This window comes from Peromyscus eremicus, chromosome 17 (genome assembly GCF_949786415.1).
Source record: "Peromyscus eremicus chromosome 17, PerEre_H2_v1, whole genome shotgun sequence".
Taxonomy (NCBI): domain Eukaryota; kingdom Metazoa; phylum Chordata; class Mammalia; order Rodentia; family Cricetidae; genus Peromyscus; species Peromyscus eremicus.
Window position 1 is genome coordinate 16,249,995 of NC_081433.1, and position 18,231 is coordinate 16,268,225.

Sequence of the window (18,231 nt, forward strand, 5' to 3'; positions counted from 1 at the left end):
TTTTCTACTGAAAATACCTTGCATCTGCGGTCACTGTCTGCATTTCCAAGTCACTCCTCACAAGTGGCTACTATTTCACAGTAATCTCCTTTTGTTTTTTTCTCCCCAGAGTCGAAAACATGCAAGCAAAGTCCGACTATATTACATGCTTCACCCCAGGGATGGTGGGTGTCCTGCCAAGAGGCTCCGGGCAGAAAATGTGAGTATATGGTACCACATGATGCCCTGGGGGCTTTGCTATGAATTGTGCAGGTGTAAGAATTGTAGGTGTGTGCAGCTGAGTGCCAAAGCTAAAAGAATAGAGGTAATGCTCATTCATGGGCTGAAGGACAGAGGGGAAGTGATTCCTGTTGTTGACTTGCTTTTTCTTTTCTACCACACTTTGCTAAGACCCTCAAGCTTTTGGTGATGTTTCACTGGAGCCCTTCAGAGAAAGAAGGTGCTGGGACAGAGCCAGGGTGGGTGACAGGGAGACAGGGCCACCAAAGACCAAGTGTGGGAAGACAAGACCTAAAAGGCAAAACTGTCAGAAATACCAAATGCTTTGTTCTTTACATATTTGATTTCTCTGCTGTGCAGAATGGAATGCCAGCTTGTTAATTTATAATGGAGACTGTACATGCCTTCTGCAAAGAGACATACTCGGGCTTTTTGATCAGTGACCTCCTCTCCCTGAGGGAGAATTTACTTGGGAAGACAATGAAAATTGGGAAGTTGTTTGAGGTATATTATCAGAGCCCTGGGTTCCTTCCAGCCAGGCTTTTCTCTTGGCAGGGACTGCTATGTGGGACATCCTCGTCCTCTAGCTACAAAGGTCCTGCATGCTAACACTGAACATTAAACACATTAAAATTTGGGTTCTGAGAGACTGTGCTATAAAATTGGTACCACATGCCATCAGTGTGTAGGTCTTGATCCTTTTGTTAAAAAGTATGGGATCATTGAAGAAATATTGCATAGCATGGACTTGGAGGGTTTTCTGGGAAGAAAATAAAGGATCAAGAAACTGTGTGTGGCTGAAGGCGGAGAGTCCTTGGATGATCCCCTCACACCAATGTCATGTATGCCGCTTAGCAGTGCAGCACGATCTGATGGCAGGTAGACTGAGCTGGGCAGGGGACTTGTCATCACTGCCAGGAAAGGCAGCATTCAGAGCTTGTTGGAGGGAAAAAAAATGGCTTGGAAAATTTGCAAACTGTTGAGGCCCAGGACTCAGTCTGCTCTTCACTTTGGCATCTGACACAAGTAATTGATCTTGTGTCACCACTATGGAACATTAAATAATTATACTTTCCTCACTGGATCTTGTGACTGTTACATGAAATGGCAAATATGATGTACACAGGTGAAGTTGGCATAACAAAACAAGTAGGCAAGGCAGACATGTTGGCAAGAAAGCAGGAGAGCAGTGAGGGCTTAATGATGTATATGGATTAGCTTTGATAACACGATGCGTTTATTAACAGTGTTCAAAAAGAACCACAGAGGCACAACTTAGGGACATCCTGCAAAAAGGTCCCAGTCAGGGAAACTTGCTGCAGAAGGGCTAGCGTTTGTTGGGGTCTGGGATATGCGTGGAGTTTATCAGATGGAAGAGGGATGTGGGAGGGAGGGAAATGATGCTAATGTCTTAGCTGCGTGCCTGTCAAAACCACTTGCTAAGCCATAGATGAGTTAGCCTTACTCAGCTTTTGTGGGACCTCAGAATCCTGTTCCTACACTGAAATCATGCCTTCTGCCGATGAACAGGTTGAGCAGAACTGTTTTTATTTCCCAAAATAACACAGTAGTGGTACCTGGATCCTTCCTCGGGAGTTATGAGTGCTTTACGCTCACAGTCAGGAGATGGTGTGAATTTCAGGCCTACTGGATAAACAGCTATTTGGACATGTATTTATTGATTACTTATATATAATATGAATGTTGCATTTATTTGTGAGCTTCTTGGCCACTGAGGGCTGGGAACTGAAAAGGAATGGGCTTCAGACTGGTTTTGTATTTGTAGACTGTATTTGTGGATCTAGTGAGGACACAACTTCTGCCTCTTTGAGCAGATCTACAATTTGCTTCACTCAGGCGCTGTTCAGGCCAATGATCTTGGACGCACTTCATAGAAGGGGAGCTATTTGGATTTTAGAACAAGGAGAATTTTCAAGTCTTCTTTACTTAATACCCCTTTGAAAACTTCCCCTCTCATGTATCCTGGGTTTTGGAAAATTTTATCTACCAACAATTTATTATTTATAAAATCATTTCCCATAACTTATTAATCATACTATGAAAGTAAATCATAAACAGAAAAGCAACAATCTAATCCTGCTTTAGGTGAAGACACAGTTGGTGATTTTGTTACCCCATGTGTACAGTTCACAGGTAAACATGACATTTCCACTGGTGGGGAAATATTCCAGTCTGATGTGCTGGGTAGAGTTCAGAAACCATTTCAGCTCCAGCCTGGGGCTCTGAGGATATGTGCTGTATTTGGAGTAACTTGTCCTGTACAGACTCACACTGAGAAACCAAAAGAATGAATAGACAGTGTTCAATGCCAACCCAGATAGAAAAGGAGAAGGCTGACTCCCAACCTGTAGTATTTAGTCCAGCCAAGGAGAACAATCTGCTGTAAATCATACTCAGACAGTGGCAGATTGCTCTTTCTGAAAACAGTCCAAGAAGCCATGCATTAACTCTACAGCAGGAGGCACCCAGCTGGACTATTGATCAGTGACAGCATCCCTCAGCTTCATCCCTGGCTGCCAGTTTAGGACCAAGCAGAGAATGGCAGGCATGAACCCCTAACAGCAGCATGGGGTGCTTTGCTTCTAGCTGGCCCTCCCTCAGCTTCACCCACAGCAACCTACGGTCAGGGGACGCATGCCTGAAGGCTTCCTTGTTTTCTATGAGGAAGCTTCTTTCTCTTCCCGTCTTTGAGTCTCCCTTAAACCTGTGTGGTGGCGCTTGGCTCAGTGGTATATCAAGTTCCATATTACTAGCTTTTGCATATAGAGGGTCTCCACTCATTTTCACAGGGCTGTAAAACGAGTCTAAGAGCAGTGTCAAACTCACAGCTTCATCTGGGGTGTCACTCATGTTCCCTTAGCACCCTGTTTTCACATTTTGCAGCTGGCCATCTCTCTGCCAGCACCCTGGTTCCCCGGGGGATCCACAGCTCTTCTACTGACATCTGTGTTCCTTCTACTCTTGCCATTCTGGGTGCTGTGGTACATGCGTAACCAGAGTCCGGGACTGAGAAGCGCTTCCACATCTTTCCCTCAATTCCAGGGAAGGGGATGGCTTCTGAAGACAGAGACAACTTGTTCCTGGATTTCCCCAGGCTCCTTGTACTGCCCACTTACCCTACTCACAGCCCTAAGAAGATATGGGGCACCCCAACACATAGAACAGCCTGTGTTTAAAAACCCTCCATTCGTTTCTGTCTCGTTTTAGCATTTCTGGCTTCCCCAAACCCCCTTCATATACCTATCCTTAGGACTCTGCAGTTGGAGTTTCTATCCCCTGCCCCTTGCCTGACACTTTAGAGCAAGGCATTTCCCTTTGAGGCCAAAGAGTAAAATCAAATATGAAATAAATTTTTATAGTTGATTGTCTTAAAGACATTTTCAGTAATTCCCGACACGCTAGAGTCAAATGGACTTCAGAGATGCACTAACCCACAGCGACTCGGCCTTACACCACTGGCCACCTCATTATCTTCTCCCCATGGATCACATGCTTTGCAAACATCTATTTAGGAAACAGTACTTTAAGGAAAACTGGGATTTAGATTTTGTTGCTTTTGATTCTCAAAAAGCATAAGTAGCTGCCAATCCAAGTTGCCAATCACTGCTAAGTAAACAACACATTTTTATGTAGTTGCTGTATAATTTCCCGTAAAGGGTGAAGCTTGCATTTGGTTAGTGCAATGAGGATGCATGGATATACTTTCTTTGAGGTCTGAAACACTCAGCATGGCTTGAGGACCTCCAGATCCCAGCCATCTTGGAATCCAGGTGGGAGTTGAGGGTGGGATGTCAGTCTCATCTAGACTTTCCTTATTACTGAGGTGAAAATAAGGCTGAAGGTATATGAGCTATGATACACATGCCATGGCATGTCACAACCGAGCTTGCTACCCTACCTCCTTCACTCCTGTCCCCAATGTGTCTCAAAGCTGCCTCTGACCTTTGACATCAATGCTGAGTCCTGATCCAGAACAACGTTGCTGTGGGAACACGTATAATAGTGGCTGGCACTTCCCACATTCTCCCCACGTGTGCTCTAAGTAGGTGACACACTTTAGGAGCATTCACCCTCAACCTGTGTGTGAGGTAGAGACAGACATTATCCGCACTCGAAGAGACTGAATGACTTGACTCCAGTCAGACAGCTGGTAAATGACAGAGACGTGTCTGGGAAAACAGAAAACACAATCAAAGAAAGCTCCTTTTCTTCCGTGTGTTCTCTGGCTTTCCCATGCTACTTCATGAGACAGCTTGCGTGCATCCCTACGTGCCGGAAGGCACTAGACAGCCCCTCATTCTAAAACGGTAGGGAAGTTCTATTTGCAATCTGTGTGTCTTAACACAGTGTGCTCTGTGCTTCTAGAGAATGCCTGAGCACGGGGAAGGTGTTCCCATAGCCCCTGGTAGATTAGTTCAGGCTACGCTTTCTAAGCAGGGTGACACCTAGCTAATTCTTGAAAGAGGATGCTAGTGAACCAATGAGAAAAGTGGAGATGGCATCTGTAAGAATGGGAACGGTGTGAGCCATAGCTTTAGGGAGACAGAACAGAAGCCCAAGGCATTTCTACCATGGATAACACTCTGGGCAACGGCCAGTTTCAGCCCAGAGTTCCAGGAGAGAAGCTAAAATGACTTGAAGTCCTCCCTCTGATGATACATAGATAGATGATAGATAGATAGATAGATAGATAGATAGATAGATAGACAGACAGATAGACAGAATGATTATGAATGTCTGAACTGGTAGACACAGATAGCAATCTCTCACCTGTAGCCCTAACACATAGTGTACCTGCACTCTGCTTTCCTAGGTGGTATGAGCTGGGTTCATAGTAAATTTTTAAGGCAGGTGCATTTCCACTCCTGCTGAGTGTTTGGACTCCTAGACTTCAGAGCTAGAAGATGGGGTTCTGTTCCTGGCTCTGCTACATTTTAGTTTGATAACATTGTTTGGGCCATGGTCTGAAGACTAGGAGAGCCTGCTACTTGCCCCGCTCCCATCTGCGGTAGCTTCTGCAATCCCTGCTTCATAGCCTGGTACTTTCTCTGTCCTCTCATATTCTAGAAGGATCTCAGGAGAGGGCATGTAATAGTTCTGTACAGACTCCATTTCCAAGTAAGGTCTCATGTCTAAAAGGTCATGAATATGGAAGTGAGATTATTCATCAAATACACTGTTAGAAACAAGAGTCTGCATTAGAAACTGAATATGGTGGTGTGTGCCTTTGACCATAGCACTTGGAAGCCGGAGGCAGGAGGATTGGGAGGGAGTTCAGGCTTGTCCTTGATTACATAGGGAGATGGAAGACAATGAGAGAGGAGAGGGGAGAGAGGGGGGAGAGATAGATAGATGATAGATAATAGATGATAGATAGATAGGTAGATAGATAGATAATAGATGATAGATAGATGATAGATAGATGATAGATAGATGATAGATAGATAGATGATAGATAGATAGATGATAGACAGATAGATGATAGATAGATAGATGATAGATAGATAGATAGATAGATAGATAGATAGATAGATAGATAGAATGATTATGAATGTCTGAATGGTAGACACAGATAGCAATCTCTCACCTGTAGCTCTAACATGTATTGTGCCTGCACTCTGCTTTCCTAGGTGGTATGAGCTGGTTCATAGTAAATTTTTAAGGCAGATGCATTTCCACACCCACTGAGTGTTTGGACTCCTAGACTTCAGAGCTAGAAGATGGGGTTCTGTTCCTGGCTCTGCTACATTTTAGTTTGATAACATTGTTTGGGACTGCTAAACCTTAATTACTATGATTATAACTGGGGCTGTAATTACTACTCTGGCCTGTCTTTCAGAAGTGTGAAGGGGCTCAAATAAAATCTTCCCGTTTGTGAAAGAGCGTGATAGAGTCTGAAGGGTATGGGAAGTATTAATGCAGGGAGACTTTCTTTCTTTGTTTTTGGATTATTTCCCAATCTCTGGCGCCTCCCACAATTAATCTATCAGCCCATTTCTATGGAGCTTCTACTGTGTGTACATGCGGGATACATTGCAGAGGACACATGAATGTGGGGTTTGTTGCACACCTGGAGAGGAAAGGAATACATAAAGAAATGCAACAATTAAGTGCGCATTTGTGTCATCCTGCTGTTAGTGAAGCAGGTGACCAGAGAAGTTATTGCTTCCCTAGGACTTAGAAAGTTCTAGAGGACTGCATACGGTTGATATAAGTATGGGGCTTGTTCCAGGTGGGCCCTGTCCAAAGCCTTGTTCAAAATCTCAGAGGCAAGTAACATCTTGTGGAGGTCTAGTGAGGCAGACTTCCAAAGACCCTTCATACTGACTTAAAAGTAATGAATTGATTAATTTTATATGTATGGATTTTCTACATGTATGTCTCTGTACCATGTGCCTGTCTGTTACACATAGAGGCTGGAAAAGGGCGTTGGACTCCCTGAGCCTGGAGTTATAGATGGTAGTGAGCCACCAATCTGGATGCTGAGAATCAAACCTGAGTCCTCTGGAAGAGTAGCCAGTGGTCTCAATTCCTACGCCATCTCTCCAGCCCCACATTGACTTTTATTCAACATTTATTTAGAAAGATCCTTTGAAAAAATTTCCAATGAAATGTTTCTTCTATAGATAAGAAGGGGAAAGAGAGAGGGTTTAGGAGGAAGAAGAGAATTAGTGGGGATGGGAGGGGCAAATAATATCTAGATACATTACATATGTGTATGAAGATGTTATCGCTAAACACATTATATGTAATTAGATATGCTACTAAAACACTATTTTTTATATTCAAAGTAAAGAACAAAATCTATATACCAGGTATAACTTTCAAATTTGTTTGCAAACTTATAGCTTATGAATAGTTGAAGTTGCTCACCTTTGGTCATGATAGAATGGCTTCCATGAACACGCATAGGTTGTATTGTTTGAAGTATGTTTCTTGCTTCTCTATTTTTATTATGATAAACCACACCCCTCCTCTTTTGTATCTTCCTTTCTCCCTCCTCCTTCTTGCTTCACCTCCCCTTCATTCAGCTTTTTGTTATTGTTACTAATTTCTGAACACATAACTTTTTGGGAGCTGAGTGGAAGGTTTGTAAAGTAGGTGATGGCAAACTGTTGCGTTTTCTTTTGGTAAAGAAAATCATAAGCCAGAGTCTCACACATGCTAAACATATGCTCTACCACTGAGCTACACTGTCCACTCCTAGGTCTCCTACCTTTAGGAAATCACAGTTGTTATTGTATTCATGCTCATTGCTGGTTGAAATACCACATTGCGGGTTGGCCTGGCCCCGAGGTTGGGGCTAAATTCTGTAGGAAATTGGTGCAGTTTGCATGTTCAATATGTGAGGGGGATGAAGTGTGGGTGGATGTCTTGTCTTCTTGTGTAGAGAATTTCTTGGCTATATCAAGTTAGCTTTGCTCACAGCAATAATCAGGTAGATTTAGCCAATGGAAGTTTAGCTTAATGGGCACTTTTGTTTTATTTTGTCTTCTTTCTTCCAGTACAGGTTCTGTCCCCTTCCAGTTAAGTGACCCAAGCTAAACTCTTAGCACACTTCCTCCTCTGCCTGATCCTCATGAAGATCTGGGAAAGCTGGGCTGGAATGTTGGGTGCTGTTAGAGAGCCGGTTGGTCGGTAGGGTGAGGCATGTATTTGGAGGTGGACAAAAAAGTGTGTGTAGAAGCAAGGGCAAACCATTACGGACCTGGTAAAAGTATGTGCCAACTAAAAGCTTGGACCTGAGTGAGGAGGGCTTTGACATGGTAGTCTGCTGCAACTGCTAAATATAATCATCAGAATGAAGGCAGGTGCTTTCTTTTGCAGGTGGAAGCAGAACAAAGCTAGGAAGTCCTGGGCTTGTGGAGAAAAGGTGCTATGATGTGGACTCACTGGAATCATGCTTATTTGTAGTTAGTGCTCATTGGTAGTGGTACTGGAGGAAGAGTTCTGCATGTGTGCACATGCGCACATGCTCGTGTAAGGTCTCAGTGCTTGTTTAGCTTCAGATCAGGACACAGTTCAGGGAAAGGAGAACAAATTGGCAACCATTTAATCACTTAAGTAAGGTCACTGAACATTTTGCCATAGTGATCTGATTTGTGACCTGTTGACCTTAGCTAGTTTTATTGTGGGTACAAATAATCGTGCTAATTATTTATGAGACAGAGAACAGGAGCGTAGAGGGCTGTATCTGGCCTCATCATGGGTGAGCTAGGCAGTCATGCTCAGTCTTCACCCAAAGTCCATGTGAAAGCATAGATTTAGATTGAACTCTTTCCAGGATATGGCAGGAAGAGAGACTTGCTGTCTCCCATGAGTGTGGGGTACAGGTGGAGTTCCACCTTGTCATATGGGCAGAGCATGACCAGGGCTGAGGACCTTCCTCAGTGGGCTTCAACTGATGGAGAAAAATCACACTGCCTGAGGGCTTATGTAACAGAATTTTTTTTTTTTTTTTTTTTTTTTTTTTGTCAGAGACAGTTTGGTTTCCAGTGAGGGCTGCAGTCTCACATGGCTGGGGCTAGAGGTGAAGAAAGTGTAGAAAGTCAACACCACTGTATTTCTTCTAATTAGGACATTAATCTCTTTCATGTGGACTCCACCCTAATGACTGAATTACTTCACAGATTACTTCTCCAAATACCATCACGTTGGAGATCACAATTATGGCTTCAATATATGGTTTTTGAAGGGGCACAGACAATCTGTTGACAGCAACTTTGACTGTTGGCTAATTGAGAAATATTTTTATTTATTATTAGTGTGTATGTTCTCATGTTCATGCATAAGCATGGTGTGTGTGTGTGTGTGTGTGTGTGTGTGTGTGTGTGTGTGTATGGATATGTGTATATATTGCATGTGTGTGCAGATCAGAGGGCAGCTTATGGGGTTGATTCTCTCTGTCCACCGTTTTGTGGATTTGGTCATCAAGTGGTTGTGATTAATGGTTTATTGGTTGACTCACTTGGTTGCCCACACCATATGTCTCTCAAATGCCCAGATCCCACTTGTTACTAAACTCTGATTTCCTTTACTTTCTTTTAGAGGGTTTCATGGGTTTATTCTTTCATCTTCTCACTCCCGAGTATGTAAAATATGTATATATTTTAACCAGTATCCATCTTTTACTTTTACCCAAACCAAAAATAAGACATCATAGAGAATTTTAAAACTCCTTGTCAATTTCCTGAAAACTTACATTCATGAAAATAATTGAGGGAAGGCTGTATTGAAAATCTGGTCACCATCACACCTCAGTTACATACCTCTTCACAAATTCATTGTGTTTCATACATGTCACATGATGTGCATACCATTTTACTTTTGATTTTTTGATCTAGTGTTGTTATCTTATGAAGGTGATTCTATATGGTGTAAAGGTGTGTGTGTGTGTGTGTGTGTGTGTGTGTGTGTGTGTGTGTATGCTTTAGAACATTATTTGTGGATTCCCATTTTGCAGGCTTGTCCACTGTTATGATGTAGCTCTAAAATGATCCCCCAAAGCCATGTTCTAAAGGCCTGATTGCCAATTCAGATTCTTAAATTGATTTGACCTTTGACTCTAGCCTCATCAGTGAATTATCCCATTAATGAGGTCCAAATTTGATCTCTTTGGGAGGTGGTGGAGACTTCAGGAGGTGGGGCCTCTCTGGAGGAAGTTAGTCATATCCTAATGAGCCCGTTCCTCTCACTTGCATTTGCTTCCGGGTCTATGCAGTGAGCAGCTGCCTTCCTACATTCATTTCTGACATCATAGTGTTTTACCTTAGTTAGGCTCAAAGTAATGGTGCCTGCTAGCCTTGGTCTTGACCCTGGAAGCTAGGGAACATTTGAATCATCTCATGTGTGTGTTCCCAAGTGGGGTGATGCTCTCTTTATATCAGCCTATACCATAGATATCCTTTTCAAAGTCAACATAGTAACATCTTTTTCAATTTTTATGCATTTGGGTTGACTTTCTATTTGATTTTTTTTTGTGCATTTTAAATGGCCTCCGAGCACAGACTTGAAATACTGTCTGGTATGAGATGCCTTAGGGAGAAAACTCATGTCTTGACTAACCCACAATGTATACTAAATAATGTGTCTTTAGATCAGAAACATGTATAAAACAAATTACATATTGATCAGTGCATAAAAATGTAAGCAGAGCTTGTGGGAAATGAATATCCCTGGAGGAGTGATGATTCAGTGTTTGCTAATTCAGTGTCTGTAATGACTCAATCAACCATAACATTACAAATCATGAGAACCAGTCATGTGTGTTCACACATGTACCTACACATGTACAGTTGTGTAGCATTCCATGATGCGTGTGAATGCCCCATAATGTATGTGGTTATCTTCTGCTATTTAGGTTTTTAATCTTACATGCTATCACACAGAGTGTCCATATCCTGTTGATAGATATATATGCCCCTCTTGTACATATAAACTGCACACACACACACACACACACACACACACACACACAGAGACAGAGAGAGAGAGAGAGAGAGAGAGAGACAGAGAGACAGAGAGAGAGAGAGAGACAGACAGACAGACAGACAAACAGAGGGAGAGAGAATTTGCTAGATGTGGGTTTGCTCAATCAAAACATGTATTTGTAATTTTGAGAAGTATTGCTGAATTTCCAATGTCTTCATAGACACTGTATTCATTAGTCATACAGCCAGCACCCCTTAGCTCTCAGGGTGCCTCTGCTCATAGCCCAGTGGCAGAATGGTACATGGGTTTCTCTGTATTTTCTATGTGTATTCTAAGAAGAACACATGAACTTTATTTTTGAAGGAATGCTGTTTATACTAGGGACATTGCGGTGACATTAATTGCGCAGATGTGTTTTCACTTGTATCCTGATTTACCCTCTAGAGAGGAGCGAAATGGTGCTGTGCAAAGGTCCCAGTCAGAAGCTGTGACATGAGGAATGGCACCATTTCCTGGGTCTTTTCAGTGTTATTTGCAACTTCTATGGTTCTATTAGGGATGGGCCTGCTGCTCTTCTCTGGAAGATCTGAAGAGCAATTAGGAAATCAATGGGCATGAAAGAGCAGTTATTTCTGCACCATATTAAATCAGGAGTTAGAAATCAACTCCTGGCCAAGTTCAGGCACTTCCTGTTTATGCAAAATCTGCAAGCTAAGAATGGTTTTTACGTTTTCAAATGTTAGAATAAAGTTAAAGGAAGGATAACAATGGTGGTGTATAAAATTAGATTAAGTTCAAATTTTAATGTCCACGAATAACGTGTTTTGGGAACAGAGCCACTTTTATATAATGAAACTGACTGCTCACATGCTCTGGACACAAAATCTCGAAGCTGGGACAGTGAGCATATGCCCCAGAAAACTAAAATATGCACTCTTTGGTCCGTCACAGAATGTGTTAGCCTGCCCCCATGTGAAGAAGAGGATTTTTAGGATTGGTCTGTGGGGTGTGTGTGTGTGGGGGCAGCGGAGGGTTGACACTCCTTCAGGCTTGTGTCTCCTCACTCAGAGCAAAGCTCTCTGCAGGTGATGCAGGGGACAGTACCAGTCACTCCCCAATCAGAGAGTTTTAGTTTATTGTCCAGTAAGCTGAAGGTTTTGCCCCTTTGGAAGACCTTGTGTGGAGGTTTGGATCAGAAATGTTTCCCAAAGTTTCCTGTGTTTGAGGGCTTGGACCTCAGGGCAGCAGGCTTTGGAGACGAAGTCATCAGAGATGTCTGGGTCATGAAGGACCGAAGGACCTGATCTCACCAAGGAAATAATCCACTGAATTCATAACCGAGTGGGCCAGTAGGAATTCAGGCCTACCTGGAGAAAACATATCACTGTGTGTCTTTGCAGGGACGATCTTGTCTGTTCTCCCACTCTTCCGTGATGTCACAAATGCCGATTTCCCTTTCGGATCACTAGTGTCCTGATATTTCCCTGGCTGTTGCCCCTGGCCCCACCTTGCAACGGTACCTTTTTCCTCTCTTGTGTTCTGCAGTCACTCTAGAATCAGTACTCAACATCTGAAGATTTGGAGCCAGGAAACCTCAGAAAAGAGAGAGCATGTGACATCTGTCTTTCTGAAACTGGATTACCTCCCTCGATATGCTCTGTTCTCATTCTATCCATTTACCTGAACAATGTCATTATATCATTTGTACTTTTAAAGCTAAGGAGTGTTCCATCATGTATATATACTGAGCTTGCATCATCCATTCATCAGTTGAAGGACATTTAGTGTGTTCCTATTTCCTAGCTCTTGTGAATAAGAAGAGGAGCATGGTTGTGGAATAGAATGTCACGTCCTTTAGGCATGTGACAAGCAGTGGTACGGCTGGGTCATGTGGCAGATTTGTTCCACTGTGGCTGCAGCAGTTTACAGTCCCACCAAGGGTGAGTGAGGGTGCCCTGCTCCTCACATCCCCTTCAGCATTTGTCCTTAGTTGTCTTGTTCAGCTTGGCCATTCTGACTAGGCTAAAGGGAATCCAAAAGCTGTTTTGATCTGAGTTCCCCTAATTGCTAAGGATGATGGATATTTTTGAGATATTTCTTGCCCCTTTTCTCCCTTTACTTGAAAACTCTCTATTTAGATCCCTGGCCCAGTTTTTGAATGGGATGTTTGCTGTTGATTTTATTTTTTGTTTTACTCTGTTTTTTTTCTTTTCCTTTAAGTTCCTTACATATTCTGGATATTAATCATTCTCATCAGATGTATAGCTGGCAAAAGATTCTCCCACCTCTTTTGGACTGCTTCTTCACCTGGTGGATTGTTTCGCTAGCTGTGCAGAAGCATTTTAGTTCTATGAAGTCCCATTTATCAACCGTTGGTCTGAATTCTTGAGTAAACTGAGTCCTATCCAGAAAGTCCTTTCTTACACATATAGCATGTAGACTACTACTTATTGTAGCAGGAATCTTAAAAGTTCTTATTAATAAAATCAAACCTGAGGCCAGTTATTGGGGTGAAAGCTGGAAGATTAGAGAAGCAGAACAAGCCACAGCCACCTCACCTTGCCAATTCCTCAGCTGATTCTGTTTCCTCAGACTGGAAGCCTCTGTGTCCTCATCTGAATGGATCTCAGCTGAACTGCTGCTCTAAAAACTTAACCAGCCAAATGCTTAACCACCCAAACGCTTCTAGTTTCTGGTCTCCACGCCTTATATATCTTTCTGTTTTTGCCATCACTTCCTTGGATTAAAGGCTCACTTCTTGGGATTAAAGGCGTGTGTCACCATGCCTGGCTGTTTCCAGTGTGGCCTTGAACTCACAGAGATCCAGAGGGATTTCTTCCTCTGGAATGCTAGGATTAAAGGTGTGAGTGCCACCATTTTCTAGCCTTTGTATCTAGTGGCTGTTCTGTCTCTGACCTCAGATAACTTTATTAGGGTGCACAATATTTTGGGGAACACAATACCACCACAACTTATGTTCTAGAAGTTTTAGGTTTCACATTTAGGTATTTGATCCATTTGGAATTAGCAATGTGATTGACACAAGTCTAATTCTGTTCTTCTGCATGTGGACATGCAGTTTTCCTAGCACCATTTGTTCAAGATACTTTCTTTTCTTCAATATGTTTTGTTATGTTTATTAAATATCAAATGGCTGAAGTTACACTTACTCATGCTTGGGTCTTCATTTTTGTCCCATTGAGCTACATGTCTGTGTTTGTCCAATATCAGATATCTGTAATGGTAATCTTTCCAGCATTGTTCTTTTTGCTCAAAACTGTTTCTACTGTCTGGTGTCTTTTTCTGGCTCCATACGATAGTTCTGTTTTTGTGAAGAATGAGATGGGGATTTTGATTCTTATTGCATTGAATTTTTAAATAGCTTTTAATGATAAAATGGTCATTTTACTACTAGTAAATGGCCATTTTCACAATATTAATTCTATCAACCCATGAGCATGGAATGTGTTTCCATTTTCTAGTGCCTTTCTCTATCTCTTTCTTCAGAGGTTGAAAGTTTTCATTGTAGAGGTCCTCCGCTTCCTTGGTTAGGTTTATTCCTAGACGTTTTATTTTCTATGGGGCTATTGTAAAGGGAGTGTGACAGTGACCTCTTTCTCTGTGTATCTGTTGGTGGTGTGTAGACATGCTATTGATTTTTGCAAGTTGTTTCCGTATCCTGTCACAGAGTCTTTACCATTTCTAGAAGGTTTCTTTTTGTAGATTTTTGGGGACCTCTAATGTATAATATATCATCTAAAAATGGGGACAGTCTAACTTCTTCTTTCTCTATTTGTACCCTTTTAATTTTCTGCTCTTGCCTTATTGTTCTGGAGAGTTCTTTGAGCACAATATTGAAAAGAAGTAGGGATAGTGATGTCCCTGTCTTGTTCTGATTTCAGTGGAGTTGCTTCAAGTTTTTCTTCTATTTAAGATGACGTTGGGTGTGGATTTCTCATAAATAATTTACTCAGTACACACACACACACACACACACACACACACACACACACACACACACATACTTCAGTATCTTTCCTCTTTTTATCATGAAGTCATATTGGATTTTGTTAAAGTCTTTTCCTGTATCTATTGAGAAGAAAATCACACAGAACACCAAATAGACAAGACCAGAAATGAAAATCCCCATGGTATATCATAGATGAAACACTAAGTATACAGAACAAAGAAAGTGTATTGAAAGTTGCAAGCAAAAAACCACATGTCATATATAAGGGAGAATCCATCAGAATAACAGCCGATTTCTCACTGAAAACAAGGAGAGCCTGGAACAATGTATCCCGAGTCCTAAAAGACCGTGAAGGCCAACCTAGACTAATGATGCAGCAAAACTATCCACCATAGTTGAAGGAAAAAGAAAAAAAAATTCCATGATATAAACAGCCTAAAAAATTCTAACAAACAAAACCTAAAGAAAATACAAGAAAGAGTATTTTGGGCCAAAGAGAGGAATGAAGAGATGAGCCAGGAGACTATAGAAAGAAATGTCAAGCCCAAATTGCTAAAACACAAAGTACCACTGAGAATAGAACAACCACAACACAATGACTGTGATCAACACACACATTTAAATAATAATCTTAGACATCGGTAGCCTCAATTCTTCAATCATAAGACACAGGCTGGATATATGTACAAAGTGATTTAATCCATCTGCTGTCTCCAAGAAACACATCCTAGCTTTAAAGATAGGGACTGCCTTAGAGAAGATAATGGACTCCAAAAGAGACCAGAGAGTAAGCAGGCATTTATATTCTAACATATGACAAAATAGACTTCATAATAAAGCTATTCTGAAGAGATAAAGAAACTTCATTCCCATAAAAGGAACAGTGAACTAAGCAGACATTACTATTGTAATATGATATGGGGCACCTAATTTCATAGAAATATCTGCTACTGGATTAAAAGACATAGATTAACATCAACTCATTAATAGGACGTGACTTCAATATCCTACTTTCTCCAATAGACAGGCCATCTGGACAAAGAAATAAAATAAACAGGAACATCAAAATTAAATGACACCATACATCAAATGTACTTAAAAGATACCTACAGATTATTCCACTCAATCTCTGAAGAACAAGCGTTCTACTCATCAGATCAGCAAAACTTCTCTAAAAAAAAGACCACATCCTGGGACATAAAATGAATCTCTAAAAATTCAGAAAGATTGAAATGAATCCATGTATCCCATCTGCCCATAATGCAATAAAACTTAGACTTGACAGAAAACAAATCTCCAGTAAATACATACAAAATTATGGAGATTAAACAAGTCATTACTGCATGTTGAATGGGCCAGAAGAAAAAAAAATCAAGAAAGTAATAAAACATTTCCTAGAACTAAATGAAAATAAAAACAAAACACAACAAAACTTCTGGTACACATTGAGAGTGCTTCCTACAAGGAGAATTTATAGTTCTAAGTGCCTACCTTAAAAAATCAGAAAACTGGGCAGTGATGGTACACACCCTTAATCCCAACACTCAGGGAAGCAGAGGCAGAGGGATCTCTGGTCTACAGAGCAAGTTGCAGGATAGCCAGAGCTACACAGAAAAACCATCTTGCAAAAAACAGAAAAACAAACAAACAAAAACTCGAAAAATCAGAAAGAGCACACAGCTAAATGACTTAATGAAGCAACTCAAAAATTTGGAAAAACCAGAACCAACCAAATATAAACGTAGTGGATGACAGGAACGAATAACCAGAACAGAGATTAATGACATAGGAACAAAGAAAACAATATGAAGAATGGAAGAATCAAAGAACAGGTTCTTTGAGAAGATAAAGAAGGTTGCCTTCCTTTGAAAAGATACAAAGAGTGAAACAAAATTATCCTAAGTCATTGCCTTCTAAACAGTACAGCTGAGATTCGAAATTAATATAGCTTGGCTTTAGAACTGAAGGCCAACAAAGTTATGAATCATTTACACACTTATCCTTTCATTTAGGAAATGTCAATTGATTATAAACCAAGTCAGATACCTTGCTGACTTGGTAAACTCTTTATTGAATTTACTGGCCTAGTGCAGAAATTGGCATTTTTTAAAGGATTCTTGTAACTGTATAAATGTAGGAAAATCCGTGAGATCTTAGGGATCAGGGAAGGCTTTTCTCAAGAGATGATTACTTGAACTGAGTTTAGAAGGTGACTAATAAATAAGTGAAGAATTGAGGGGGCCACGTGACAGAGTGCTCTTTGCTGATGAGAGAGGTGGCCGATGGTTGCAGTGGGAAACATGGAAGAAACAGACTGGGGTATAATTAAGTACGTAGAAATTATTGGATTGGATGCCTATGAAGGAGGAGGTTTCTGAATGACTTCCATAGGTTTACACAACAAAGAGGGTGGACTGATATCCCACAGCATGGTGGCTCTGATATTCACAGTTATTGCTGCAAAGGACAGAGAGAACCAAGGAGTTGGCAGATGGCAAAGGCACCTTTCTCTGGCCTGTTCCAGGTTGATGCAGACTGAGGAGGAGATACTTGTGTAAAGGTTCAGTTTGTTTCTAGCCAGAGGGACAGAAAATGGGTGATATTTTGTCCTCAGAGACATGTCTTCACAGTGTCTGCTTTTCTCATGGTGGAGGAGCCCTTATGCCAAGCCCAGTCAACCAGAAGAACGGGGCAAAGGTACCCTATAGATGCACTGAGAACTTAGTGCCTGCCACAGATTCACTTTCATTGCTGTGATAAAACATCCTGACACAAAGCAACTAAGCAGAGAGAGGGCTTAGTTTAGTGCACAGTCTCTGTTTATATAGTATGTCATTGTGTGACAGTCACAGTGGTTAGCGCCTGAAGCAGCTCATCAATTCCAAGTCTACAGACAAGAGCAGAGAGGATGCATGAATGCTCACTTGCTTGTGCTGACCCTTATTTCTACACACTCATTCAGGTCAGGATCCCCTTTTGAGGGAATGGTGCCTCCCATGGTGGCCCAAGTCTCCTCCGATCAACTAAAGCAATCAAGACAATATCTTGCAGACATGTTCACCGGCCGACCTGATGTAGACCATCCCTCATTGATGCCCTCTTCCAGGTGATTCCAGGTTGTGTCAAGTTGTCAATTCACACCATGCCTCATAATGTCAAAGCTGTTGTCTCACATTAGGCCAGTAGAAGTGGTCTGGAGTTTTCCTGAGAAGGATACAGGTATTGACATAATTTTGGCATGAGCCTCCACCAGAACTAGGGGTATTTAAAGGTCCAGCTCAGGTGTGGCCATGGAAATTCAGCAGTGATGGGACCTGGAGAGCTCAGTGTTAGACCCCATGAAGTGGGGACTAGTCTTGTTCATCTTTGAATGCTGAGCCCTTCCCATAGAGGGCTTCCTTGTGTGATTGTTCATATTGCTTTTCCTTGAAAACAATTACAATTAAACGCAGTAATTTAAATTGGACATTTGTCATTTGTACAGAAAGTATTAGCAATACTTTTATTAAGTATCTTTGGATTCAGATTTGAGTTATAAACCATCAAACTACCTTTGTTAAAATGAGTATTTTGTGAATTGGATTTGTTTG

General features: G+C 41.5%; 1 protein-coding gene across 1 annotated transcript in view; it reads left to right on the forward strand.

Annotated features, from left to right (window-relative positions):
• The window catches only part of Zmat4 (zinc finger matrin-type 4), a 262,240-nt gene that overhangs the window by 59,795 nt on the left and 184,214 nt on the right, over nt 1-18,231 (forward strand). The window contains exon 2 of the mRNA XM_059245004.1: nt 110-199. Within this exon, the coding sequence (XP_059100987.1) occupies nt 110-199 (90 nt within the window). The remainder of the gene's footprint in view (nt 1-109; nt 200-18,231) is intronic.